Source organism: Heterodontus francisci, unplaced genomic scaffold (genome assembly GCF_036365525.1).
Source record: "Heterodontus francisci isolate sHetFra1 unplaced genomic scaffold, sHetFra1.hap1 HAP1_SCAFFOLD_590, whole genome shotgun sequence".
In the NCBI taxonomy this organism is placed as follows: Eukaryota; Metazoa; Chordata; class Chondrichthyes; order Heterodontiformes; family Heterodontidae; genus Heterodontus; species Heterodontus francisci.
The window spans coordinates 399,356-427,179 of record NW_027142138.1 but is presented as its reverse complement, the minus strand read 5'-3'; the positions used below and the strand labels follow the sequence as shown (position 1 = coordinate 427,179).

The following is a 27,824-nucleotide window of genomic DNA, read 5'->3' as shown; positions in this document are numbered from 1 at the left end:
GTGGGTGAAGAAATTTCTCCTCATCTCAGTCCTGATAAGTTTACCCCGTATCCTGAGATTATGACCCCTGATTCTAGACTCCCCCACTATCGAGGACATCCTGCATCCCTCTATAGCAAGAACATCCTTCCTCAGATAAGCAGAGCAAAACTGCACACAATATTCCAGGTATAGCCTCTCTCAAGCCCTGTATAATTGCAGCAAGACATCCCTGCTCCTGTACTCGAATCCTTTTGCTATGAAGGTCAACATACCATTTGCCTTTTTTACCGCCTGTTGCACCTGCATGCTTTCCTTCAATGAATAGTGTACGAAAACACCCAGGTCACGTTGTATATTCCCCTCTCCGTTTATAGCCATTCCGTTAATAATCTGCCTTCCTGTTTTTGCATCCAAAGTGGATAACCTCACATTTTTCCACATTATACTCCATCCACCATGCATTTGCCCACTTCCTCAACTTATCCAAATCACCCTGAAGCCTCTCTGCATTCTCCTGGCCACTCACCCTCCCACCCAGTTTTGTGTCATCTGCAAATTTGGAGATATTACATTTCGTTCCATCATCTAAATCATTTATACATATTGTGAATAGCTGGGGTTCTAGCACCGATCCTTGTAGTACCCCACTGGTCACTGCCTGCCATTCAGAAAAAGATCCATTTATTCCTACTCTTTGTTTCCTGTCTGCCAACCAATTTTCTATCCAACTTAATACACTACCCGCAGTCCCATGTGCTTTAATTTTACATGCTAATCTCTGATGTGGGACTTTGTCGAAAGTCTTCTGAAAGTCCAAATAAACCACATCTTCAGGCATCCCCTGATCATCTCTACTCGTTACATCCTCACAGAGTTCTAGTGGACTTCAGCTATGAAGAGAGATTGGATAGGCTAGGGTTGTTTTCCGGAGAGCAGAGAAGGCTGAGAGGGCACCTGACTGAGTTATACAATATTAAGAGGGTCATTGAAAGGGTAGATAGGAGGAAACTTGTTTCCCTTAGCCGAGGGTATGTAACCGCATTTATTTAAGATAAGCGGCAGGAGGTTTAGAGATGCTTTGAGGAGGTTTTTTTTCACCCAGAGGGAGGTTTGAATGTGAAACGCCCTGCCTGAGGGGGTGGTAGAGGAAGGAGCCCTCACAACGTTTAAGAAGTATTTAGATGAACACTTGAAACGCCATAGCAAACAAGGCTACGGGCCAAATGCTGGAAAATGGTATAAGAATAGTTTGGTGCTTCATGGTCGGCACATTGACGATGGGCCGAAGGGCCTTTTTCTGTGCTGTGTAACTCTATGATTATGACTCTGAGAATTCGAAAGGGGAGTAGGAGCACAGGGGCTTGTGAGTCTGTGTGCGTCCGTCATTGAAGGTGGCAAGATAGATTTGGAGAACAGTTAATACAGCATACAGTATCGTGGGCTTTATTAACCGGGGCCTAAAGTACAAGAGCAAGAAAATCACGTTAACTTGTAGACGACACTATTTCGGTCTCAGCTGGAGTATTACGTCAAGTTCTGAACACCACACTTTCAGAGGACATCGGAGAGAGTACTGAACCGATTCACACGAATGTTTCCAGGAAGGAGGAACTTCAATTTATTAAGATAGATTGGAGAAGTTATGATTGTTTTCCTTGGAGAAGAGAACACTTATAGATGATTTGGTAGAGGCATTCACATTCATGTGGGGTGTGTGCAGACCCCGTAGGGAGATCCTGTTCCCATTCGTGAAAGGATCGAGAACGAGAAGGCACTGAGTTAAAGTATTTGGTAAGAGAAGCAAAAGTGATATGAGGAACAACATTTCCATGCAGCGAGATTTGGAATGCATTGCCTGAGAGTGCAGTGGAGGCAAGTTCAGTTGAAGCATTTAAAAAGGAATTCAACTGTTGTATGAGATGGCAGAATGCACCGGGTTACAAGGAGAAGGCTGTGGAATTGAACTGGGTGGAGACAGGATGGGCCCAATGGCCTTCTTCTGCACTGTAAAATTTCTATGATTCTTTGATAAAGAGTTATAACGGATTGTAAAGGAATAAAAGGACTATAAAGTTGAAAGTGTGAGAAATGGATAAGAAAGGATTAGAAATGGTTATAAAGGGATATAAAACGTTTATGTAGGATTTTGAAGTGTTATAAACGAGAATAATGTGTTATAAAGGCATTTTAAGAGCTTTAAAGTCTTATAAAATGTTATATAGGATAATAAATAATTGTAAACTGGTTATAAAGTATTATCGACTGATCATAAAGTAAATAAGGATTTAAACGATTATAAAGGGTGTGAAAGGACTATAATGTATTATAATATGCAACAATGTAATATAAGGATTGTAAAGTATTATAAAGAATCATGAATTATTATGAAGGATCTCAAGGGTTATGAAGGATTAGCCAAGTTCATAAAGTGTTACAAATGGCTGTACGGGGTTAAAAAGGGCTATATGATGGAGGTTTACAAAGTTATGAGCGGCATGGACAGAGTGGATAGTCAGTTACTAGGCGACATAGGTTTATGGTGAGAGGGGAAAAGTTTCGACGGGATGTGCGAGGCAAGTTCTTTACACAGAGGGTGGTGAGTGTCTGGAACTTGCTTCTGGGGAGGCGGTGGAAGCAGTTACGATAGCGATGTTTAAGAGACGTCTTGACAAATGCATGAATAGGAAGGGAATAGAGGAATACGGTCCCCGGAAGTGCAAAAGGTTTTACTTTATTCAGGCATCAAGATTGGTGCAAACTTGGAGGGCCGAATGGCCTGTGCCCGTGCTGTACTGTGCTTTGTGCTTTTTTCTTTGTTATTTTATGAAGTATTAAATAGGAGTATAAAGTATTGTAAAGGATTCTTAAGTATTATAAACCATTATAAAGGATTGTGAAGGATGTAAATATTTATGTAGGATTTTAAAGAGTTTTAAACGGTTATAGTCTGTTGTGATGGGTTTTAAGAATATAAAGGATTATAAACTATTATTAAGGTTTATAATGGAATATAAAGACGTCTGAAGGATTATAACGCGTTATAACGGGTTGGAATATAAAATATTATAAAGGATTATAAAGGGATTTAAAGGAATATAAAGGATTGTCAACGAATATAAAGAGTTCTAACGGATTATAAAGTATGATAAAATGTTATAAAGTATTATGTGAACAGACGAATTGGGAGCAAGTGTAAACCATTCAGCCCCTTCATGCCTGCGCCACCATTTACTAAGATCGTGGCTGATCTGACTGTGGCTTCAACACACTTTTCCGCCTATCCCTGATACCTTTTGACTCCCTTCTTCGATCAGAATGTATCTACCTATGGCTTAAAAATATTCAATGAACCTGCCTCCGCTACTCTCTGATGAAGAGAGTTCTGAACACTCACAATCCTCTAAGAGGAAAAAAATAATCTCCTCATCTCCATCTGAAATGGGTGACCCCTTATTTTTAAACGAGTTCAGGTCTCTCCCACCAGATGAAACATCGTTTCAGCATCTACCCTGTAAAGTCCCCCCAGGATCTTATATGTTTCAATAAGTTCACGTCTCACTGTTCTAAACTCTAATATATACAGACACAATCTGTCCAAACTTTCCTTTTCAAATAACCCGACGCCCCCACATCCCAGGTATCAGTCGAGTGAACCTTCTCTACTCTGTCTCTAATGCATTTATATTCTTCCTGAAATAAGTCCAAAACTATGTGTAAAGTTCTCCGGATGTGATCTCAACAATATCCTATACAACTGTTGCAAAACATCCCTACTTTTATATTCTATTCCCCTTGCAATAAGCGACAACATTCTACGTGTTTTCCTAATTACTTGTTGCATCTGCAGACCAACCTTTTTTGATTTAGGTACCAGGACACCTCAGAGTTCAGAAATCTCTCTCCATTTAAATCATATGCTGCTTCACTATTCTTCCTGCCAAAGTGGATAAGTTCACATTTTCTCACATGATACTACTTTTGACAAATTTCTGCCCACTCACGTAATCTATCTATACCCCTATACTGCGTATGTCCTCTGCACAATTTTTCTTCTTTTCTTCTTTTGGGCCTCCTTATCTCGAGAGACAATGGATGCGCGCCTGGAGGTGGAATTTACCTTCTTACTTATCGTTGCATCATCAGCAAATTTAGCAACCGTCCATTAGGTCCTTTCATCCAAGTCATTAATATAAATTGTAAATAGTTGTGGCCTTACCACTGCTCCCTGTGGCACGCCACTAATTACAGCTTGCCAACCTGAACAAAAATAATTTATGCCTACTTTCTGCTTCCTGTTAGCCAACCTGTCCTTTGTCCATGCTAATATGTCATCTCCTACACCACGAGCTCTTATTTTGCTTAGTAACCTTTTTTGTGACACCTTGTGAAATGCCGTCCAGAAATCCTAGTACCCTGCATGCACAGGTTCCCCTTTACCCACACATTATTTGTTCCTTCCTCAAATAACTCCAATAAATTAGTCAAGCATTATTTCCTGTTCATAAAACCATGTTGACTCTGCTGGATTAAATTAACATTTTCTAAGTGTCCCGCTATCACCTCCTTAATAATATATTCCGCTATTTCCCCAGGACCAATGCTACGCTAACTCGCCCGTAGTTTCCAGATTTCTGTCTCCCTCCTTGCTTGCATAGAGGACTCACATTTGCTATTTTGCAATCTGATGGACCTTTTCAGCATCCAGTGAATTTTGCCAAATTAAAACCAATGCATCTACTTTCTCAGCGGCCACTTCTTTTAAGATCCTAAGACGAAGTCCACCAGGACCTGGGCACTTATCAGTTTTACCTACTCCTATTTTTTTCAGTACCTTTTTCATGGTGATTGTAATTGTTTTAAGTTCCTCCAATCTATCTACATAACTAAAATTTCTCATCCCTGGAACCATTCTCCAGCTGTTTTCCTGTACTCTCTCCAATTCCCACACGTCTTTTCTCAAGTGTGGCGCCCAGCTGAGGCCGAACAGGTTCAACATAACTTCCTTGCTCTTGTACTCTTTGCCACTTTCAATAAAGCCAACAATACTGTATGCTTTAGTTACCGATCTCTCAACCTGTCCTGCCACCGGCAATGACTTATGCACGTATACACTCAGGTCCGCCTGGTCCTTTACCCACTTTAGAATTGTACCCTTTATATTCCTTCTCAATGTTCTTCCTACCAAAATGAATCACTTCACATTTGACTGCATTGAACTTCAGCTGCCACCTGTCTGCCCATCCCACCAACTTGTCTATGTCCTTGTAAAGTTCTGAGGTATCCACTTCACACTTTACAATGCTTCCAACGTTCATATCATCTGAAAACTTTGAAATTCTGCTCTGCACACCAAGGTCTAGGTTATTGATATATATCAGTAAAAGCAAGGGCTCCAACACCAATCCCTGGGAAACTCCACAACAACCCTTCCTCCAGCCAGAAACACATTCATGAACCACTATAAAGCGTTAAAGCGACAGGCACTATACCTGCTCTCTCATTGTGGTGACATGACTCGCACGCACTCTCACTGTAGCTACAGGCCCAGCCTCCACTCTGTCACCACGGTGAAACGACCCGCCGTCCTCTATCACTACACCTGCCGTTTCTGTCTCTGCTCTGGTAACATGGCGACAGGCCCTCGCTCCGCCCTTGCTCAGTCACAACAGCGACAGGCCTGCCATCGCTATGTGGCTGGAGCTACAGACCCGTCACCACTCTCTCAACACAGCGAAACGACCCGCCCTGCTCTGTCACTAGAGCGACAGGCCCCGCACCTGATTTGTCAGCAGAGTGGCAGGCTCTGTCCCAGGCTGCTGGAAATAGTCAGTGATTCAGCTGCTCACAACATTAAACAAATTTAACAATTGCAGGAAAGGGATATTTCATCAAATTCTTGAACTGCTCTCTGGACTGAGTCTGGGTCACAGCATAAATTACAATGTTTGTGCAGAAACTCAGGAGCTGCAGCATGAAGCCCAATTCTACCAGATAATCAGGTACATAAACAGACCCAAACTCATGCTCATACCCCAAATTCCACACCCGCCGCCATGTTGCATATACGATTAACACTGCCGTTAACAGGATGGAATTCGCCGAGATAGCTAACAGTAAAATATGGATTTCCTTTGGCTCTCCATCCCTGGGTCTCTGTGACTCTCCCCACGGCTGTGAGCTCGGAGCCTCCTGCGTCCTCTGCTGCTCACTATAATGAATCGGACAGTGAGGGCATTGAACAATAAAATCAGCACAAGTGGGACAAATGGCGTTACATCACAAAACCCCGGGACGTTTTCCAGCCAATACCGACCTGTTTACATAAAAAAATGACGTTCTTTAAACAGCTTAACACAGTAGCTGTTGCCATAACCACAGCCGCCGTTTTCTCGCTGCAGTATTTACTTTTCAGCTTCTGGTAACAAATGGCCACAAATCGATCAAAGGTAAAAGTGACGGTGAACCAGACAGAAGAATCTGTGGCTGTGTAAAGTAGGATGGCGTGGATGTTACACAAGGGAACTTAGTCCAGGAATTGAAACTTTTCCCGATAAACAATGGGAAGGTGCCTCAATATCAGGTCGAGGATCTGCCGTTGACATGGCCACCAGGTAGCAAGTAATACATTTGGAGAGACCACACTTTCCCCGATAAAGGATCCGAATCGTCAGCAAGTTAACTGTGAGGAAGGAAAATAAAGAGGGAAATTATACATCATGCTGGGAGCAAAGTTGCCAATTTGATTGAGGACCTATTGAGAAATATAAATGTGTACCTGTATCCAGTGATGCATTGAAATGATTGGACCTGAAAGAACAAATGGGGATGTCTGCGATACAGTGAAAGGTAGGAGAGATGAAATGACAAAGATATGATATTGAAATTGTTAAAATCAACGTTGACCATAACCCCCCCCCCCTTACTTTGCCTAGTTTATAAACTGTTCCATCTCTAATCACTCCCAGTTCTGATGAAGGATTACTGACCTGAAACATTAACTCCATCTCTTTCTTTACAGATGCTGCCAGACCTGCTGAATATTTCCAGCATTTCCTGTTTTTATGTCAGATGTGCAGCATCTGCTCCCTGTTCCTATTGTATGGAAAGTTAAATGTTGGACTGACTGAGAGTTTCCCTCACCTGTTACAGGCTGCACAGAATTCAATTGTTTCAAAGCAACATTTGGAAATTAGTCCACTGAAAAATCAGTGAAACAAATAATATCAATCGCCACTATGTTAACAGCACCATTGGAAATTACTAAGGCATTTATACATCAGTCTGCGAATAAAAACAACGGATTGACAGAATTTAGGGTGACATTTGTACAATTTTTCATGCATTTAGTGATGGATCTAATTATTGTACCAGTGACAGGGATTTCTGCTGGAGGCAGGGAGCAGAATTTAATGGAGCCAGTGGAATTCCTGACGGAGGGCTGAAAAGTTGAGGAGAAGCACACACAATTCGAAGCCCCAACCCAGCGCAATTCAGTGGTGCTCAGGCAATAAACTACCTGGTGCTCTGATGCCAGGCCCTTTATGGATGGGTCTTCCGCTCGGCAAAGTTGCTGAACCTTGTTATGACCATGGCAGGAGGAGCGGACTGTGACTTCAGTCTCACATCTCCAGCGGTCACAGCATATCAATAAATCTTCCCAACCACAGAACAACAGCCAAATTCCTCCTCACCTTGTCCCCCAGAATAAAGCACACCGGCCAGGTTTGTTAATCAACAAAAAGCAACTTTTTATTCAAAAATAAAAACGAAATCTTAATCAATAATGAGCCCTCCTGGTGGGGAATGGAGGTGTAGAGAGATTTGATTTCCATAATGCAGAGGAGGCGATAGGGGCCAGGAAACTGGAAATTGTCAAAATGACTAGGCCGTCAGAAGAGTCACGGAAGTAGGTGGACTGTTTGGGGGCTGTGCGAACAGAGGCCCAGCCAGTCCCCATCCACCACCACCCTCGTCCGCGTGGCTAAATTTGTTCTCACATTGAATAACTTCTCCTTCAACTCCACTCACTTCCTTCAAGTAAAAGGTGTTGCAATGGATACCCACATGGTTGCGAGTTATGCCTTTATATTTGTGGGGTATGTTGAACATTCCTTGTACCAGTCCGACTCAGGCACCCTCCCCCAACTCTTTTTCCGGTACATTGATGACGACACAGGTGCTGTTTCCTACTCCGGCCCTGAACTGGAAAACTTTATCAACTTTGCTTCCAATTTCCAGCTCTCGCGCACCTTTACATGGTCCACCTCTGACACTTCCCTTCCTTTCCTAGAATTCTGTATCTGAATCTCCGGGGATAGGCTGTCTACTAATAGCTATTACAAGCCCACCGACTCCCACAGTTTCCTCGACGACATTTCTTCACACCCTACCTCCTGTAAGGACTCCATTCCATTCTCCGAGTTTCTCCTTCTCCGAGGCATCTGCTCTGATGATGCTACCTGCCATGACAGCGCTTCTGATATGTCTTCGTTTAACCTCAACCGAGGAATTCCCCCTCCCCCTCCCCCCTCACTGTGGTTGACAGGGTCCTCAACCGTGCCCGGCCCATTTCCCACACCTCTACCCTCACCTCTTCTCCTCCCTCCCAGAACCACGACAGGGTTCCCCTTGTCCTCACTTTCCACCCCTTAAGCTTGCATGTCGAAAGGATCATCCTCCACCATTTCTGCCACCTCCAGCGTGATGCCACTACCAAATGCATCTTCTCCTCCCTTCCTCTGTCAGCATTCCAATTGTATCTTTCCCTCCGTGACACCCTGGTCCACGCCGCCACTGCCCCCACCACCACGATCCCCTTCATACAGCACCTTCCCCTGCAATCACAGGAGAATACTGAATTTGTGGTCCAATTGCGGTATGATGCAAGTTTTTATAACTTCCTTTTTTTCAATTCTATAGCTCTGGAAAATAAAACTTTGTTCTTGCTTCTCTTAATGGCCTTGCTAACCTGACAGTGCAACGTTTAATGATTGATCTATTTGTACGTCGAGATACCTTTGTTCCTCTACCCCACATTGAATCACACCCTCTACGTGAAAAATAACCTCCCTTTCTTGCACCAAAATGTATTACCTCGTCTGTGTGCGAGTGTGGGATACATGAGTGTCAGTTACTGTCTCTGTTACTGTCTGACACTGCAATGTTGTGAGAGTGGGATTCATTCAGTGTCAGTTAAAGTTCCTGTCATTGCCTGACACTGTACTCGGTGTGAGTTTGAGATTTGTTCAGTGTTAGTTACAGTCCATGTCACTGTCTCACACTCTACGTATTGTGATAGTGGGATTTATTTTAATAACTAGTTGACGTGGGTGGTTTGTCTTTTTATTATTTCATAGGAGAGGATGTGGGCTTCGCTGGCTTGTCCAGCATTTCGTGCACATCCATAATTGCCCTCGACAAGGTGGTGGTGAGCTGCATTTTTGAAACCCTGCTACCCTTCTCGTATGGTTGCACACACAGTACTGTTAAGGAGGTAGTTCCAGAATTCTGATAAAGTCACAGTGAAGGAACGACGATGTATTTACAAGTCAGGACCTTGTGTAACTTGGAGAGGAACATGCAGGTGATAGTTGTTCCATGAGTCTGCTGTCCTTGTCTTTCCAGGTGGAAGAGATCGCTGGTTTGGAAACTGCTGTCTAAGTAGGTGTGGTGAATTGCTGCAGTGCTTCTTGTACATGACACACACCACTGCCGCTGTGTGTCAGGGGTGTAGGTAATGAACTTTTAACGTGGTGATGGGGTGCTGATCAAGCGGGCTGCTTTTCCCTGGATGATATTGAGCTTGTTGCGTGCTGTTGGAACGGCAGTTATCCGTCACACTCCTGACTTGTGCCTTGCAGATGGTGGAAATGCTTTGGGGAGCCAGGAGGTGAGCTAGTCGCCGCAGAAGTTCCTGTTTCTGACATGCACTTGGAGCCACAGCATGTCTGGTCAATGGAAACCCGCATGTTGTTTATGCTGTGACATTCAACGATGTTAATACCATGTAATGTCAAGGGTAGATGGTTAGATTTTCTATTATTAGAAATCGTAATGCGTTGCACTTGTATCGCATGAATGGTACTTGCTACTTATCAGCCCAAGCCTGAATGTTGCCCTAGTATTGCTGGGTATGGACACGGACTGCTTCAGTATCTGAGGAGTTGGGAATGGTACCAAACAACGTGCAATCATCACTGAACATCCCCACTGTTGATCTTATGATGAAGGGAAGGTTATTGATGAATAGCTGAAGATGGTTGGGCCTAGGGAGCTACCCGAGGAAACAGGACTACTGCCAGGCTCATTGTCTGACACTGTACTCGACGTGAGTGTGAGACTTACACAGTGTCTGTCTCTGTACAGTGTGTGGAGTTTATTTAATGCTATTTACTATCTCTGTCACTGTCTGACACTGTACTGAGGGCGAATGTGGCATTCGCAATGCCTCTGTTATTGTATATGGCACCGTATGACTCTATATAGTGTTCGAGTGCGGGATGTATTCAATGTCAGTCACTGTAACTGTCACTATTTGGCACTGTACTGTATACATGTGCGTAATTTATTCTGTATTCGTTGAGTCAAAACGGCTCCAAGTTACGTTCCAGACCCTAACACTGAGACTGTGAAATGTGTGAAAGTGGGATTTCTTCAGTTTTACTTCCTGTCCCTTTCACTGTCTCACGATGTGCAATGTTTGAGTATGGGATTTATTCTGTGTCATGTACTGTCCCTGCCACTGTGGGACACTGTGATGCGTGTGAGTGCCAGTTGTTTCAGCCTCAGTTCCTGTCCCTGTCACTGTCTGACTCTGCTGTCTATAATGTATCCATGTTGTGCCCCTTCAGGCGACAGAACTGGAAGTGGGCGGTGCTTATGCTCCCTCCCTTTTTGCCAGCTCCCACGTGATTTAAAATTGAAAATCAGAGGGTTGCCAGTGACCACGTGATCATGCGGCGTGCACCACTTTCCTTTGTTGTCACCTGCCCTCAGTCAGTGAAACATAATTTACTACGTGGCTATAAATAGTCCTTCAGGATAATTAGGGAAGTTAATCAGGCGACCGTTTGGCTTTAAGGCGAATATTCTAAGTTTATTTCCCTTAACTTAATATAACCTTCGACCCACCCACACCCGTCTTCACACCTCTCAAAAACATCACCACCCCACTCTGTAGTTATGTGGTTCAGTTCATCACCAACACCACCAAGTCTGCTTGCAAGCAGAGCCATGTCCCATGGTTCAATGATTCTTCCCTGCAGGTGCTCCTCCGGAACATTAGAGAAAGGCGAGTGGCCCTCTTTCTGCAGATGGCATCAGAAGACCGATGATACCTGACTAAGGCCGCCTTGACAGAGGTGGCAGGAGAGGTGTGGAGCCACGAGGTTCAACCTATAACCTGGGTGCTGTCTAGGAAATGGGTTAATATCCTGCTCAGATCGGCATGGGCAAATGATGCGGCAGAATCGCAACAAATGGTCTCTCGTGACCTCATCAAAACGTATCTGTCAGTGGCCATCAATGCCACAGCGTTGCATGTGTCATTAACCTTGGCGCCACATGAACATTTTGGCCAGAGTATATGGAAGTCTGGCATAAGTTTACACGGGATGTAACGTGCAATAAACAGGCTAGTACGTGTGATGGGGATGCATGCAGAGATGGGGACGTTAGGTGTCACTTGACATGGAATTAACTCAGCACATTTTTGTGCAGGACAAGCAGAACCACAGTCATCGGCTGTGCACCAAGACGTAGGAGAAATGCCAGGTGAAAGTCTCCTGACGTTTGCAGAGGAGCAGGCTGTCGGGACAGCAGGAGAGGTGGGGGGACATGCCACTAGAGATGGGGAGTAAAGATCATCTAGGGGTCAAGATGAAGAGCCAAACTTACTGTCACTGGCATATGGGCACACAAGGGGACTACACTATAAAGGTGATGTGATCATGCTGTGATTATTTTCAACGTTGCTCTGTTTGTTCTCCACAGCAGGTGCCCACAATTGCACTACAAGAACTATGAGAAACCCGACTTCCGTGCACTCCATTACTGGGGAATATGATACCAATGCTCCAGAGATTACAATGTCACCTGCCTCTACACCATCCTCCGCCAGTGTAGTCACACTCACAGGATCCGGGGGCAGGTGCGGTTCCATTTCGAATTAGGGTCAAAGCCTGGCGAGGATGGCACAGTTATGACCGAGCCGCCGAGGGAGAATATTGCAGACAAGTCCCTTGATATTCAGAGAACTTCTGGGGACTCGGCCCCAGCTGAGTCCCATGCTGAGTCGGGGGCACAAGGAACGTGCAGCAAATGCAGTGAACAATTGGGGAATATGAGTTCGAAATGCCAGAGGTCATGTGTAGCTTTGTGCGGGTGATGGAGTAGTCCTCGCAAGCCATGACGTCTGCTATGTCCAAGGCATGTGAATGCATGGCTTCCTCCGTGGAGGCCAAGGCGACTGTTATGGATGGCCAGGTCTAGCACTCGATCTATATGTACTCTGGCTTGCATTGCATCACTGTAGCTATGAACTCAGTGCAGCAGCGAAGACGAGGCGCCTGGAGCTCCCTTTGGGTGCACATTTCCTCCAGGGAGACAGCCCCCAGATGGAGGAAGGATGCGTGTTAGCTGGTCCAGGGGCTTCGTCTCAGGACACCCCTAATGTCAGTCGCATCTTCTCATCCCTCCTGACGTTGACCGCCTTACCTCCTGCCAGTGAAGCCAAGGGGATTCACCTGCACCAGTACAGCAGACCAGCTGTAGGATGGAACACCCAAGGCCCCAAAGCTCGGGAGGAAGGCTAAAACGGCCATCCACAACAACGTGGCAACACAATGAGCAGACTGCCTCTACCTCAGCTGCTGATGTTGGAGTCGCACCAAGACGTAGAGTGAAGAAGCATAAACTTAAGTAATTCTGAGCACGATGATGGCACGGGTTTTCAAGCTCACACATGTAAATATTGCACAGTTTATTTCTTCTGCTTTATTAATTTGTACACATGTTCCATGTCTCGAGACTTACCGAGTTAACAGCTAAATGTAGTGACATGCCTGATGGCAGGCACGCTTTCATGTACAGAGAGGAGTAACGGGCATGGCCTATATTGTGGAAGATGTTTTGTTTTTCCTTCATTCTTCAAGGATTTTTAAAGTGTGTCCAGTTTAGTACTCGACAGTCTGTGGGACATGGCTTATTAGTGGCCCTAGAAATAGTAGATGCATTTCTGGTCATTTAAAAATATTCTATAGACTCTGGAACAGTTCCAACGGATTGGAGGGTAGCTAATCTAACCCCGTTATTTAAAAATGATGTAGACAGAAAAAGGGGAATTATAGACTGGTTAGTTTGACATCAGTAGTGGGGAAATGCTAGGGTCCATTAGAAAAGATGTAATAGCAGAGCACTTGGAAAACAATGACAAGATCAGACAAAGTAAACATGGATTTATAGAAAGGAAATCATGCTTGACAAATCCACTGGACTTTTTTGAGGATGTAACTAGTAGAATAGATAAGGGAGAACAAATGGATGTGGTATATTTGGACTTTCAGAAGGCTTTGGACAAGGTCCCATATAAGATATTAGCAGACAAAATTAATGCACATGGGATTGGGGGCGAGGTACTGACATGGATAAAGAACTGGTTGGTAGACAGGAAACTAAGAGTAGGAATAAATGGGTCTTTTTTTCCGAGTGACAGGAAGTGACGAGTTGGGTACCGCAGGGATCAGTGCTAGGACTCCATCTATTCGCAATATATAGGAATGATATAGATGAGGGAATTAAATGTAATATATCCAAGTTGGCAGACGACATAAAGTTGGGTAGGAATGTACGTGGTGAGGAGGATGCAGAGAAGCTCCAGTGTGGTTTGTACAAGTTGAATGAGTGGGCAAATGCATGGCACATGCAGTATGATGTAGATAAATATGTGAGGTTCTCCACTTTGGTGACAAAAACAGAAAGGTGGATTATTATCTGAACGGCAATAGATTGGAAAAGGGGGAGGTGCAGCGAGACCTGGGTGTCCTTGTGCACCATTCGCTGAAAGTAAGCATGAAGGTGCAGCAGGCAGTTAAGAAGGCAAATAGTATGTTGGCTTTCACAGCGAGAGGATTAAAGTACAGGAGCAAGGATGTCTTGATGAAATTTTACAAGGCCTTGGTGAGACGTCATCTGGAGTACTGTGTGCAATTTTGGTATCCTTACCTGAGGAAGGATGTTCTTGCTATTGAGGGAGTGCAGCGAAGGTTTACCAGACTGATTGCTGGGGTGGCAGGACTGACGTATGAAGAGAGATTGGATGGATTAGGCTTGTATTCGTTAGAATTTAGATGAATGAGAGGGGATCTCATAGAAACCTATAAAATTCTAATAGGATTGGGCAGCCTAGATGCAGGAAGAGTGTTCTTGATAGCGGCGCAGTCCAGGACCAGGGGTCACAGACTATGGATAAGGGGTAAGCCGTTTAGGACTGAGACGAGGAAGGGTTTCTTCAGCAAGAGAGTGGTTAACCTGTGGAGTTCTCAACTACAGAAAGCAGTTGAGGCTAAGTCACAAAATATATTCAAGAAAGAGTTATATATAGTTCTTCGGGCTAAAGGGACCAAGGAATACGGTGAGAAAGCGGGAACAGGGATCTGAGTTTGTATGATCAGCCATGATCGTACTGAATGGCGGTGCAGGCTCGAAGGCAGAATGGCCTACTTCTGCCCCTATTTTTTCTATGTTTCTATATGCAGTTTCAGCTGTCCAGAGCTTCTACGTTAGATGGAACAGGTGTCCAGAAAGTACTGTTAGTAAGGTTCTGGCTTTCATTGAGTTTTCATCTTTGGATGATAGACATATGTGCAAGTGCAGCACAGATTTTCTCAGATTCAGTAATCTCCAGCGAATGTGCTTATCAAAGCTTCACTTCCCGTGCAATTCGAAATTGGCACAGGGCGTCCATTTTGAGTTTGGACGGCGAAGGTGGTTGTTAGGGGTAGGGCAACATCCAAGGAAGGCAATGGAGTTCCGGCAATTGAAAACTAATCATAAAAATGACCCAATCCTGGCCAAAACGTGCGAATATAAGGTTGTCCCTGCAATCCCATTGGGTGGTGTAGTGGTATTATCATTGGACTAGTAACCCAGCGACCCAGGGTATTTCTCTGGGGACATGGGTTCGAATCTCACCACAGCAGAAGGTGGAATTTGAATATAATTAATAAATCTGGAATTAAAAAACTAGTCTAATGATGGCCATGAAACCATTGTCGATTGTTATAAAAACCCATCTGGTTCACGAATGTCCTTCAGGGAAGGAATTCTGCTGTCCTTACCTGGTCTGGCCTACATGTGACTCCAGACCAACAGGAATGTGGTTAATTCTTACATGCCCTCTGAAATGCCTAGCAAGCCACTGAGTTGTACCTAACCGATACGAAGTCAATAAAAAGGAAGGAAACTGGACGGACCACCCAGCATCGATCTGGGCACCGGAAATGACAACGGCAAACCCAGCCCTGTCGACCCTGCAAAGTTTTCCTTACTATCATCTGGGGGTTTGTGCCAAAGTTGGCAGATCTGTCCCACAGACTACTCAAGCAACAGACTGACAGAGTCATACTCACGGAATCATACCTTACAGACAATGCCCCAGACGCTGCCATCACCGTCCCCAGGCATGTCTTGTCCCACCGGCAGGACAGACCCAGCAGAGGTGGTGGCACAGTGTTATACAGTAGGGAGGGAGTTGCCCTTGGAGTCCTCAACATCGACTCAGGAACCCCAAGAAGTCTCATGGCATCAGGTCAAACATGGGCAAGGTAACCTCCTACTGATTACCACCTACCGCCCTCCCTCAGCTGAAGGTTCAGTGCTCCTCCATGTTGAACACCACTTGGAGGAAACACAGAGAGTGGCAAGGGCACAAATGTAATCTGGGTGGGGACTTCAATGTCCATCACCAAGAGTGGCTTGGTCGCACCACTACTAACCGAGCTGGCCAAGTACTAAAGGAAATTGCTGCGAGACTGTGTCTGCGGCAGGTGGCAGGGGAACCACCACGAGGGAAAAACATACTTGACCTCGTCCTCACCAGTCTGCCTGCTGCAGATGCTTCTGTCCATGACTGTATTGGTAGGAGTGACCACCGCATAGTCCTGGTGGAGACGATGTTCCGCCTTCACATTGAGGATACCTTCCATCGTGTTGTGTGACACTATCAACGTGATAAACGGGATAGAATTTGAACAGATCTAGCAATGCAAAACTGGGCATCCATGAGGCGCTGTTGCCCAACCGCAGCCACACAATTGTACTCAACCACAATCTGTAACCTCATGGCCCGGCATATCCCCCACTCTAACATTACCGTCAAGGCAGGAGACCAACCGTGGTTCAATGAAGAGTGCAGGAGGGCATACCAGGAGCAGGACCAGGCATACCTCAAAATGAGGTGCCAACCTGGTGAAGCTACAACACAGGACTATCTGCGTGCCAAACTGCATAAGCAGCATGCGATAGACAGAGATAAGCGATCCCAAAACCAACGGATCAGATATAAGCTCTGCAGTCCTGCCACATCCAGCCGTGAATGGTGTTGGACAATTGAACAACTAACAGGAGGAGGTGGCTCCACAAATATCCCCATCCTCAATGATGGGGGAGCCCAGCACATCAGTGCGAAAGATAAGACTGAAGCATTTGCAATAATCTTAAGCCAGAAGTGCCGAGTTGATCATCCATCTCGGCCTCCTCCTGAAGTCCCCGGCATCACAGATGCCAGACTTCAGCCAATTCGATTCACTCCTCGTGATATCAAGAAACGACTGAAGGCACTGGATACTGCAAAGGCTATGGGTCCTGACAATATTCTGGCAATAGTACTGAAGACCTGTGCTCCAGAACTTGCCGTGTCCCTAGCCAAGCTGTTCCAGTACAGCTACCACACTAGCATCTACCCTGCAATGCTGAAAATTGCCCAGGTATGTCCTGTACACAAAAAGCAGGACAAGTCCAACACGACCAATGACCGCCCCATCAGCCTACTCTCAATCATCAGTAAAGTGAAGGAAGGTGTCATTGACAGTGCCATCAAGCAGCACTTGCTTCGCAATAGCCTGCTCAGTGATGCTCAGTTTGGGTTCCGCCAGGACCACTCAGCTCCTGAATTCATTACAGCCTTGGTTCAAACACGGACAAAAGAGCTAAACTCAAGAGGTGATGTGAGAGTGACTGCCCTTGACATCAAGGCAGCATTTGACCGAGTATGGCATCAAGGCGCCTTAGCAACACTGAGGTCAATGGGAATCATGGGGAAAACACTCCGCTGGCTGGAATCAAACCTAGCGCAAAGGATGATGGTTGTGTTTTTGAAGGTCAATCATCTGAGCTCGAGGACATCACTGCAGGAGTTCCTCAGGGTAGTGTCCTAGGCCCAATCATCTTCAGCTGCTTCATCAATGACCTTCCTTCAACCATAAGGTCAGAAGTGGGAATGTTCGCTGATGATTGCACAATGTTCAGCACCATTCGTGACTCCTCAGGTTACTGAAGTGCAGAAATGCAGCACGACCTGGACAATATCCAGGCTTGGCTAAGAAGTGGCAAGTAACATTCGTGGCACTCCAGTGCCAGGCAATGAACATCTCCAACAAGAGAGAATGTAACCATCTCCCCTTGACATTCAACTGCATTACCATCGCTGAATCCCCCACTATCAACATCCTAGGGGCTACCATTGACCAGAAACTGAACTGGAGTAGTCATATAAATACCGTGGCTACAAGAGCAGGTCAGAGGCTAGGAATCCTGAGGCGAGTAACACACCTCCTAACTCCCCAAAGCCTGTCCACAATCTACAAGGCACAAGTCAGAAGTGTGATGGAATATGCTCCACTTGCTTGATGGGTGCAGCTCCAACAACACTCAAGAAGCTCGACACCATCCAGGACAAAGTAGACCGCTTGATTGGCATGCCATCTACAAACATTCAATCCCTCCACCACCGCTGCACAGTGGCAGCAGTGTGTACCATCTACAAGATGGACTGCAGCAATGCACCAAGGCTCCTTAGACACACCTTCCAAACCTGCGACCTATACCAACAATAAGGGCAAGGCAGAAAATACATGGGAACACCACCACCTGCAAGTTCCCCTCCAAGTCACACACCATCCTGATTTGGAACAATATCGCCGTTCTTTCACTGTCGCTGGGTCAAAATCTTGGAACTCTCTTCATAACAGCACTGTGGGTATACCTACTCCAAATGGACTGCAGCGGTTCAAGAAGGCAGTTCACCACCACTTCTCAAGGGGAAATGGTGGATGGGCAAAAAATGATGGCGTGGCCCACGACGCCCACAGCCCATGAATGAATAAGAAAAACGTCTTTGCTTGGCCCTAGCATCCATTAAAGCGTTATTCACATTCATGGCTTCCACCTCATGCTCATCCTCATCTGAGCAAATTGGTCTTCTCCTGCTCGTCCTGTTGCAAAAGATGTCCGTGTTGCATTAGCAGATTCTGCAATGCATAGAAGACTATGACTATTCCTGAGGCCCTTGCTGATGCGTAATGCAGAATCCCTGCAGACAGGTCAAGGCTGTGGAAGCGTTCAATGATGGATCTAGTTGAGGCGTGGACTTCATTATACCACTCTTTAACTATGCTTTGGGTTGCCTCATTGGCGTCATCAACCATGATCCCAGGGGGTATAACTTGTCACCCAGCAGCCAGCTGTAGTAGCCTTCGGCGTCATTGCTCGTTTTGCTCGTTTCCATAGAGTACTGGGGGGTGGGAAGGGGCGGTGATCATTGACTGCACTCATGTGGCCATTGGAGCTGCCTGGGACAAGCTTGCTGCCTTTGTGAATCTCAAACGCTATTACTCTTTGAACGTTCAACTGGTTTGTGATCATGGAAACATAGAAAATAGAAGCAGGAGTAGGCCATTCGGCCTGTCGAGCCTGCTCCGCCATTCATTATGATCATGGCTAATCATCCAATTCAGTAACCTGTTCCTGCATTCCCCCATTTCCCTTGATCCCTTTCGCCCCAAGAGCTACTTCTAACTCTTTCTTGACAACATACAATGTTTTGGCATCAACTGCTTTCTGTGGTAACGAATTCCACAGGCTCACCACTCACTGGGTGAAGAAATTTCTACAGGCTCACCACTCTATGATTGAAGTAATTTCTCCTCATCTCAGTCCTAACAGGTTTACCCCGTATTCCTATACTATGTTCTGGACTCCCCCACCATTGGGAACATCCTTCCTGCATCTACCCTATCAACTCCTGTTACAATTTTGTAGGTTTCTTTGAGATCTCCCCTCACTCTACTGAACTCCGGTAAATATAATTCTAACGGACTCAATCTCTCCTCCTACGTCAGTACCGCCATCTCAGGAATCAGTCTGGTAAACCTTCGCTGCATTCGCTCTGTTGCAAGATCTTCCTTCCTCAGATAAGGAGACTGAAAGTGCACACAATATTCCAGGTGTGGCCGCGCCAATGCCCGATATAATTGCAGCAACACATCTCTGCTCATGTACTCGAATCCTCTCGCGAAGAAGGCCGACCTACCATTTGCCTTTTTTATCACATGTTTCACCTGCCTGCTTACCTTCGGAAAAGAAATACCACCGGTGAAAAAGCATGCATGTCGGTGCTCGTTTTCCAGGGAACTGTGATGAATATATTTCACAAGACTCACAGCTCCCAGATATTTTTGAGGCACCAGCCTGACTATGACATGGATCTGCCCCTATCTAATCATACGACCCCCGATGACTGTGACCGTTCCCTCCACCGGCCAGCACCCTGTGTTCTCCACACAGCAGCCCAACTTTGAAAATGTTGACCCCTCCCTTCATGGGCCATCATGCAGCTCATCTGCATTAACTGTTGTAACCCCACACTCCAAACAACACCAAAACTACACTCTGAATACTAGGCCCTTACCTGCTCTGCACCTCCAGGGACCAAAACTCTAACTTCTCAACACCGCCACACCCCTCCCCGACAACAATTCACCTTAATGCTACCTTTCATTGTGTCAAAGAGTTCAAGAAAGAAAACTAGCGACCACAGAACAAAATACAACTTTAAATGAATGTGAACCGAGTGCCATGAGATTCCGATGCGGCACTGACTGAATCCGGCAGGTAGCAACCAACTTCAGTTAATTGTAAGGTGTTCCTGACATGTACATATATTAAATATTGAAACACGCCATAGGATGGTGTGAGGCACGACCCGCCACAAACAAGCCACTGACTTCATCTCCACATTTGAACCCCTCATCGCAGATCGAAATATCACCTCCCACCTAATTAAGACAACCTGCTCGGCATGAATCCAGCCTTAAAAGCCCAAAGACATTTCCCCCATGTCTTTACTTACAAGGCCTAACATCCTGGATGTAGTTTTTACAATACTATCAATACTTCCTTCCAGTGAGAACGAAGTGCGTGTGTGCATCCACTCACCAAGGGGACCCCTTTCAAAATAGTACCATGTAGTTTATATTGCCTCTTCTCATACGCACTCCAGATTATGTCCTTGACACTCTTCTGCATTATATTTCATTTGCCGTGCGACTTCCTCTTTTACTAATATGTCTATGGCCTCTTCAAACCTGCTACTATCCTCTTAATGGTTTACACTTCCGAGTTCCTGTCATCTGCAAACGTTGAAATTAAGCGTTTGATGTAAGTATGTATGTATATATACACATATATGTCTATGTCATTCATATGTGTCAAAACGAACAGGAGCCCCACTACAGATGCCTGGGGAACACCAGGAAATACTCGGCACAGTGCGCAGTGGTTCGCACCTAACAGCCTGTTGAAGAACACTCCAAAGCGCAGAGGCATCTGCCGCAAACATTATAATGTTTAAATGTTATTTGAGTAAGTAGATTCATATAATCCTCGTGAATATCTATATCTGCTATGCCTGTGCTGGGACGAGGGAGCAGTACCCCAGGACATGCGCGATGCTAATGTCATCACCCTCTATAAAAAGAAAGGTGACCGCGGTGACTGCAACAACTACCGTGGAATCTCCCTGCTCAACATAGTGGGGAAAGTCTTTGCTCGAGCCGCTCTGAACAGGCTCCAGAAGCTTGCCGAGCACGTCTACCCTGGGGCACAGTGTGGCTTTCGTGCAGAGAGATCGACCGTTGACATGCTGTTCTCCCTTCGTCAGATGCATGAGAAATGCCGTGAACAACAGATGCCCCTCTGCATTGATTTCATTGATCTCACGAAAGCCTTTCACCTCGTCAGCAGACATGGTCTCTTCAGACTACTCGAAAAGATTGGATGCCCACCAAAGCTACTAGGTATCATCACCTCATTCCGTGACAATATGAAAGGCACAATTCAACATGGTGGCTCCTCATCAGAGCCCTTTCCTATCCTGAGTGGTGTGAAACACGGCTGTGTTCTTGCACCCACACTTTTGGGGATTTTCTTCTCCCTGCTGCTTTCACATGCGTTCAAATCCTCTGAAGAAGGAATTTTCCACCACATAAGATCAGGGGGCAGGTTGTTCAACCTTGCCCGTCTAAGAGCGAAGTCCAAAGTACGGAAAGTCCTCATCAGGGAACACCTCGTTGCTGACGATGCTGCTTTAACATCTCACACTGAAGAGTGCCTGCAGAGTCTCATCGACAGGTTTTCGGCTGCCTGCAATGAATTTGGCCTAACCATCAGCCTCAAGAAAACGAACATCATGGGACAGGACATCAGAAATGCTCCATCCATCAATATTGGCGACCACGCTCTGGAAGTGGTTCAAGAGTTCACCTGCCTAGGCTCAACTATCACCAGTAACCTGTCTGCAGATGCAGAAGTCAACAAGCGCATGGGTAAGGCTTCCACTGCTATGTCCAGACTGGTCAAGAGACTGTGGGAAAATGGCGCACTGACACGGAACACAAAAGTCCGAGTGTATCAGACCTGTGTCCTCAGTACCTTGCTCCATGGCAGCAAGGCCTGAACAACATATGTCAGCCAAGAGCAATGTCTCAATTCATTCCATCTTCGCTGCCTCCAGAGAATACTTGGCATCAGGTGGCAGGACAGTATCTCCAACACAGAAATCCTTGAGGTGGCCAACATCCCCAGCTTGTGCACACTACTGAGTCAGCGGCGCTTGAGATGCCTTGGCCATGTGAGCTGCATGGAAGATGGCAGGATCCCCAAAGACACATTGTACAGCGAGCTCGCCACTGGTATCAGACCCACCGGCCGTCCATGTCTCCGCTTCAAAGACGTCTGCAAACGCGGCATGAAATCCTGTGACATTGGTCACAAGTCGTGGGAGTCAGTTGCCAGCGTTCGCCAGAGCTGGCGGGCAGCCATAAAGACAGGGCTAAAATGTGGCAAGTCGAAGTGACTTAGCAGTTGGCAGGAAAAAAGACAGAGGCGCAAGGGGAGAGACAACTGTGCAACAGCCCCGACAAACAAATTTCTCTGCAGCACCTGTGGAAGAGCCTGTCACTCTGGAATTGGCCTTTATAGCCACTCCAGGTGCTGCTTCACAAACCACTGACCTCCTCCATGTGAGTATCCATTGTTTCTCGAGATAAGGAGGCCCAAAATAATATATATATCTACTCATATACAAGTTGAAAGTATAGCCACATATTGTTACAAAATGGAGTATTTACCCAAGGCATTGTGGGACAAGTTAGTTAGCTTGCAGCCTCGAGCATGGTACTGCTTAGCACAGGCAATTAGCCTGACCAAGGAGGCCCCCTCATATCAGTGTATAAGACAGCTGCTTTGTGTAACTGCAGACTGCACGAAGCAATCAGGAATGCAAGCTTGATAAAGGTAGAATGATTCATTGTGAAGACTCAAGGATAGTTGATAAGGGGGTTTGGGAAACATCACAAGATGATCGGGGGCTTGCTGTGAGCTGATCACGTAGCCACATGATGCGTAATGAATAATCTAATTGGTAATATGTGTAATGTATGTAATCAATAACGGTTATGATTGGATCACGTCCAGCCAGGATGGGCTGAGTAACTGTTTGAATAATGTATAAGTATGGATGATTTTCCTTTGTTCAATGGAGAGGCATCTGGACAGCCCAGTGACCTGCTCCCCGCTGGCGTAACTCAATAAACTGTCTGACATTGTAGAAGACCTGAGTGTCGAGTGATTCTTCCAGATTCATTCCCGCTAACATTCACACAGCTCCAGCGACCCGCGTTCAATTCTGGGTACTGCCTGTGTGGAGTTTGCAAGTTCTCCCTGTGTTTTCGTGAGTTTTCGCCGGGTACTCCAGTTTCCTCCCACCACCAAAGACATGCAGCTTGATAAGTAAATTGGCCATTATAAATTGCCCCTAGTGTCGGTAAGTGGTAGGGGAACATAAGAACAGATGGGGATGTGGAAGGATTATGGGATAAGTGTAGGATTAGTATAAATGGGTGGTTGATGGTCGGCACAGACTCGGTGGGTCCAAGGGCCTGTTTCAGTGCTGTATCTCGAAATAAAATAAATAAAATACTCCCCTTCTGTCTGGACAACAACCACTCACACCTTCTTTATCCCCTTAGTCAGTGTCATACCCAGAGTGCCCCTTTAATTCTGGGTTTCAGTTTTTCTAAGTGGTCTATTAAATGGCACTTGATCAAACGCATTTAGAAAGCCAATGTATATTACATCAACCATGCTACCCTCATCAACCTTCTCCATTACATTATTAAATGACTCGATCACATTTGCCATACACGATTTTGTATTACCATTTCTGTGCTGCTTGACATTTGGAAACTCATTTTATTCTTTTCCAAACCACAAATTATTTTGTCCTAGATTATAAACTCTAAAACTTTTCCCAGTGTTTCATCGACGTTAAGCTGACTGGTGGTGGTTACGGGGTTCATCTCTCGCGCATTTTATGAACAAGCTCGAACATTTGTAACTCTCCAATGATCTTGTACCACTGATAGGTCCAAGGAGGATTGAAAGAGGCCAATGTCTCTGTTATTTCCAACATTTGTTCTTACAACAACCCTCCAACATCCCATCCAGAACTTGTAAACGTTCAATTTTGTTGTTTCACAAATGGTATTACATTGGAATGGGTTAACTGAATCTATTTGTTCAGTGAATGTGATTAACATCAGTCTCCATGGATCCTAATTGTGTCACTGGAGAGTTTCCCTCTTCTATTAATAAGGGACTCCTTTCAATGTGTTATCCCATAATATTAGTAGGACCAGCAGCTTCAGCACGAACAGTGATCAGCGGCTTCAGAAACAGGAAGTGGATAGATCAGACACTGAGAACAATGGATTGGAATATTACAAGAATGGACAGGAGTTTATCCTCGGATCTTCACTATCTTTCCACGTATTACGATTTGCTACCATTAGAATATCGGATTAAATACGCACTTGAAATTATTTGCTACATTTACTATCCATTCCTTGCAATTGTTGGCGTTCCTGGTTAGTCTTTCTATCCCGTTATTAATTCTAGAAACCATGTTTAACTGCATTACTGTTCTTGCAATTTACTTTTTCATCCTTGCAGCTGATGTTTCCCCTCATTAAATCTCTACATCCACTGAATCACAGCAGGCTGCTGCTGCTGACTATGAACAATGCAATGGAGACAAGGCAAATGGAATACGGTAGAGGTTCGCGGTTCACTGATTTAGTACTGGGGAGCGAAGTCATGGAGGTTGAAAGGAGGTGAGAGACAATGATTTCTTGGGGGTGTAGGGGTTGGAGACCCTCAAGGAACTGCTGCCAATGCCAATGGGAGAAGGTGCCCAGGGAGGTCAATGCAAGAGTCCAGCGCCGAATACCTGCCGGCAATGCCAGAAGAGGTGTAATGGGCTCATGTGGGCGTCAATAATAGCGAATTCATCAACTCATTGGCATTTCCTTTAAACAAAACGACATCCTCTCATGCCGCACAACACATTGTGAGACCGGCAGAATGGTTAAAAGAGTGGTGGCAGTGCAGCACCGAGAGCAATATCATAGCGAGCCTGGTTGGGGGGGGGGGGAATACTGGTGACAGAGCTGCATTGAGAGTGAGAACACAGAGAGAACGGTGGGAAGATGAAAGGTCTGGGTGCTGGTTCAGAGCAAGCTGACTGTGTTGACAAAAAAATAAACACAGTGTGACGTGACAGGAAAGCAGCTTAGTGATTGATTGGTGAGTATTTCTCCGAAACTGGTACATTATCATAAACCAGCAGGTGGGAAATTTAAAGCTTCAATCAGAGTGTGTCTAGCAGTATGTGAATGAAAGGCATAAAGTGAACGTGTTGTATAGTGGTAGAGAAGAGAGTAGTAGTCTGTTATATAGGAATGGACTGAGATGGACTCTGAGGAATGAAAAGAGAAGTTCACAATGAATGTATGTAAACGTCTAAGTGTGGAGTATAAGATTAGTGAGCTAAAAGGACAAATGACCATGTGGAATGTGGTGTAGCAGCACTAAAAGAAACGTGGCATAAAATGATGAGGTCATAGTGCTTATTATTTAAGGATGCAAAGTGTTCAGAAACGATAGGAAAGGAAAAAATGGAGGTGTGGTGGCAGCACTGACTATAGAAGACATCTTATTGTTGGAAAAAACAGGATGCCCTTGAGGGAGCAAGGACAGAATTCACTTGGTTGGCGTTCAGAAGGAAAACGCATTTGATCACAATCCTGGGGCTATTTTATAGGCGTTCAAATAGTGAGGAGCAAATCTTTAGGGAAGTCACAGAGGTGCAATTGGAATATGGAGTAAAATTGGGGTTTAAAGTACCCAAATATCGTTTGGGATCGTGTTAAGAGTAAATGGAAAGAAAGGGGAGGATTATTTGAAATATGTTCAGGAAAACGTCCTTGACCTGGATGCTCTCGGCCCAACTAGGATCTGGAGCTGGGGAATGATGTGGGCTATGTGAAGCTGGTCTCCATGTGGAACACTTGTCCAAGAGTGGTTAATTCATTATGAGTTTTAGACTCGTAATAGGGAAGAGCAAGGGACAATCTCAGGCAATTCCAGGCTGGAAGAGGTCTAATTCATTGGGATGTGAAAGGATCTATTATTAAATTATAAAATGTGACCAGAGACTGACAGGAACAAAATATAATGGAACAATGAGTGAACTTCACGGAGCAGATGCTGCAGGTAAAGGCGAGGTACATTCCAAAAAGGGCGAACTGCAGTGAAATCAAAGCCAGGGCTTCTTGGCTGACAGGGGAGATGGAGAATACGATGAAACAAAAAAGGGTGCGTGATGCATATCAGGTGAAGTCTTCAATTCAGAACCAGGTCAAATAGAACATGTTGAGAGAGGAAAATCAGACTCGCAAAGAGAGAAAATGAGGATAAAATGGTAGTCAACATGGAAGGGAAGCCAAAAATCTTATTTTGCATATGCATAGTCATTGGGTAGCAGGGGGCGCTGTGTAGCTTACTAGGGAAAAATAGGGTGATTATAGGCTTAGAGAACAGAGCAAGGCTAGATCACTAAATGAGTACTTTTGCATTGGGGATTTCGAAAGAAGATGCTGCGGACAGAAAATAGGTAGAAGCAGAGATGGGAGTGGTAATGGATGGAGTGAAAATTGATAGGTTCGTTGTAATGGAAAGACTGACAATGATTAAAGTGGATATGATAACTGGTTTGGGTAGCTTTCACCACAGGTTGCCAAAGAAGTCGGGGTGGAGATAGTGGAAGGGCTTTCCATAATCTTCCAATCTTCTCTAGATACGGGTAAAGAGGCTACAGGACTGGGGATGGGACAACGTGACACTTGAGAGAGGGTGCAAGGACATATCTAGCACCCAGTCATTTTAACATCAGTGTTGGGTAAGGTGTTCCGAAGAATAACCAAGGATAAAATTAGCAGGCACAGCTTATTGAAGATAGTCAGCACGGATTTGTAAAAGGCAGAGCGTGCTTGACAAATATCATGGATTTTTTTTTGTCTGTGCAACAGTGAACGTTGATGAAGAGAAGGCGATGGTGCTGACCATATGGATTTTAAGAACGAGTTTCACGAAGTGTCACTTAAAAAGGATGGTTGACAGAATTGAAGCTCAAGGAGAGACAGAGAGAGAGATAGTCACACCAACTTGCTTTGCTCAATTTCTTTAATCCTCTGACTGGAGATTAGAATCTTTATTTTTTGAAGAATTTTGAAAGAGAACAGGTGAAGGATGATTTTGCTGGCAGCTAAAGATGGCCACCTAACTTGCAACACTCTATCCTATAGTATACTACGTTGCAAGGCCTGTGATGTCGAGATGAAATGCCTGCTCATCCGATCAAGAACCAAGACACAGGATGTTTAAAAGAACTATCTGTCGTTTTTTGCCAGACTGGAAACAATACTACCATGTCCATAGCAGCAATGAGTAGCTTCTAGACTCTGAAAGGCCTTTCTCTCTCTCTCTTCATTTTGGTTTACAAGCATCGAACTCTGCCTGTTGACCTTTGCATCCTCCAGCTGCAGTCAGAAACCCTGTTGGAGGAAATCTCCCGCATCGGTGTCTCCAGGAGATCAACCAAACCAATCATCTACCTCTCAAAACTAAAAGCATCAGAACACCAAAGTCAGCTGGAAGACAGCCAAATCACCAAACCCCACAGAACTATTTTCTAAGGACGCTAACTCAACCAATCTACCTTTCGCCAGTCTGTGTGCTGTGTGTCTGTCTGTAATCCTTGTGTGTGTGTGTGTGTGTGTGTGTGTGTGCGTGTGTGTGCGTGTGTGTGTGTGTGTGTGTGTGTGTGTGTGTGTGTGTGTGTGTGTCTGTCTGTGTGTGAGCGAGTGAAAGTTGGTGCGTTATTTATTATT

General features: G+C 45.2%; 1 protein-coding gene across 1 annotated transcript in view; it reads left to right on the top strand.

The window, feature by feature from the left end:
• Nucleotides 1-17,555: 17,555 nt before the first annotated feature.
• Nucleotides 17,556-27,824, top strand: part of LOC137366672 (probable G-protein coupled receptor 139) — a gene marked incomplete at its 5' end in the record, with an annotated part of 28,738 nt that continues 18,469 nt past the window's right edge. Inside the window, 2 exons of the mRNA XM_068028351.1 lie at nucleotides 17,556-17,574; nucleotides 24,285-24,461. Coding sequence (XP_067884452.1) covers nucleotides 17,556-17,574; nucleotides 24,285-24,461 — 196 coding nt within the window. The remainder of the gene's footprint in view (nucleotides 17,575-24,284; nucleotides 24,462-27,824) is intronic.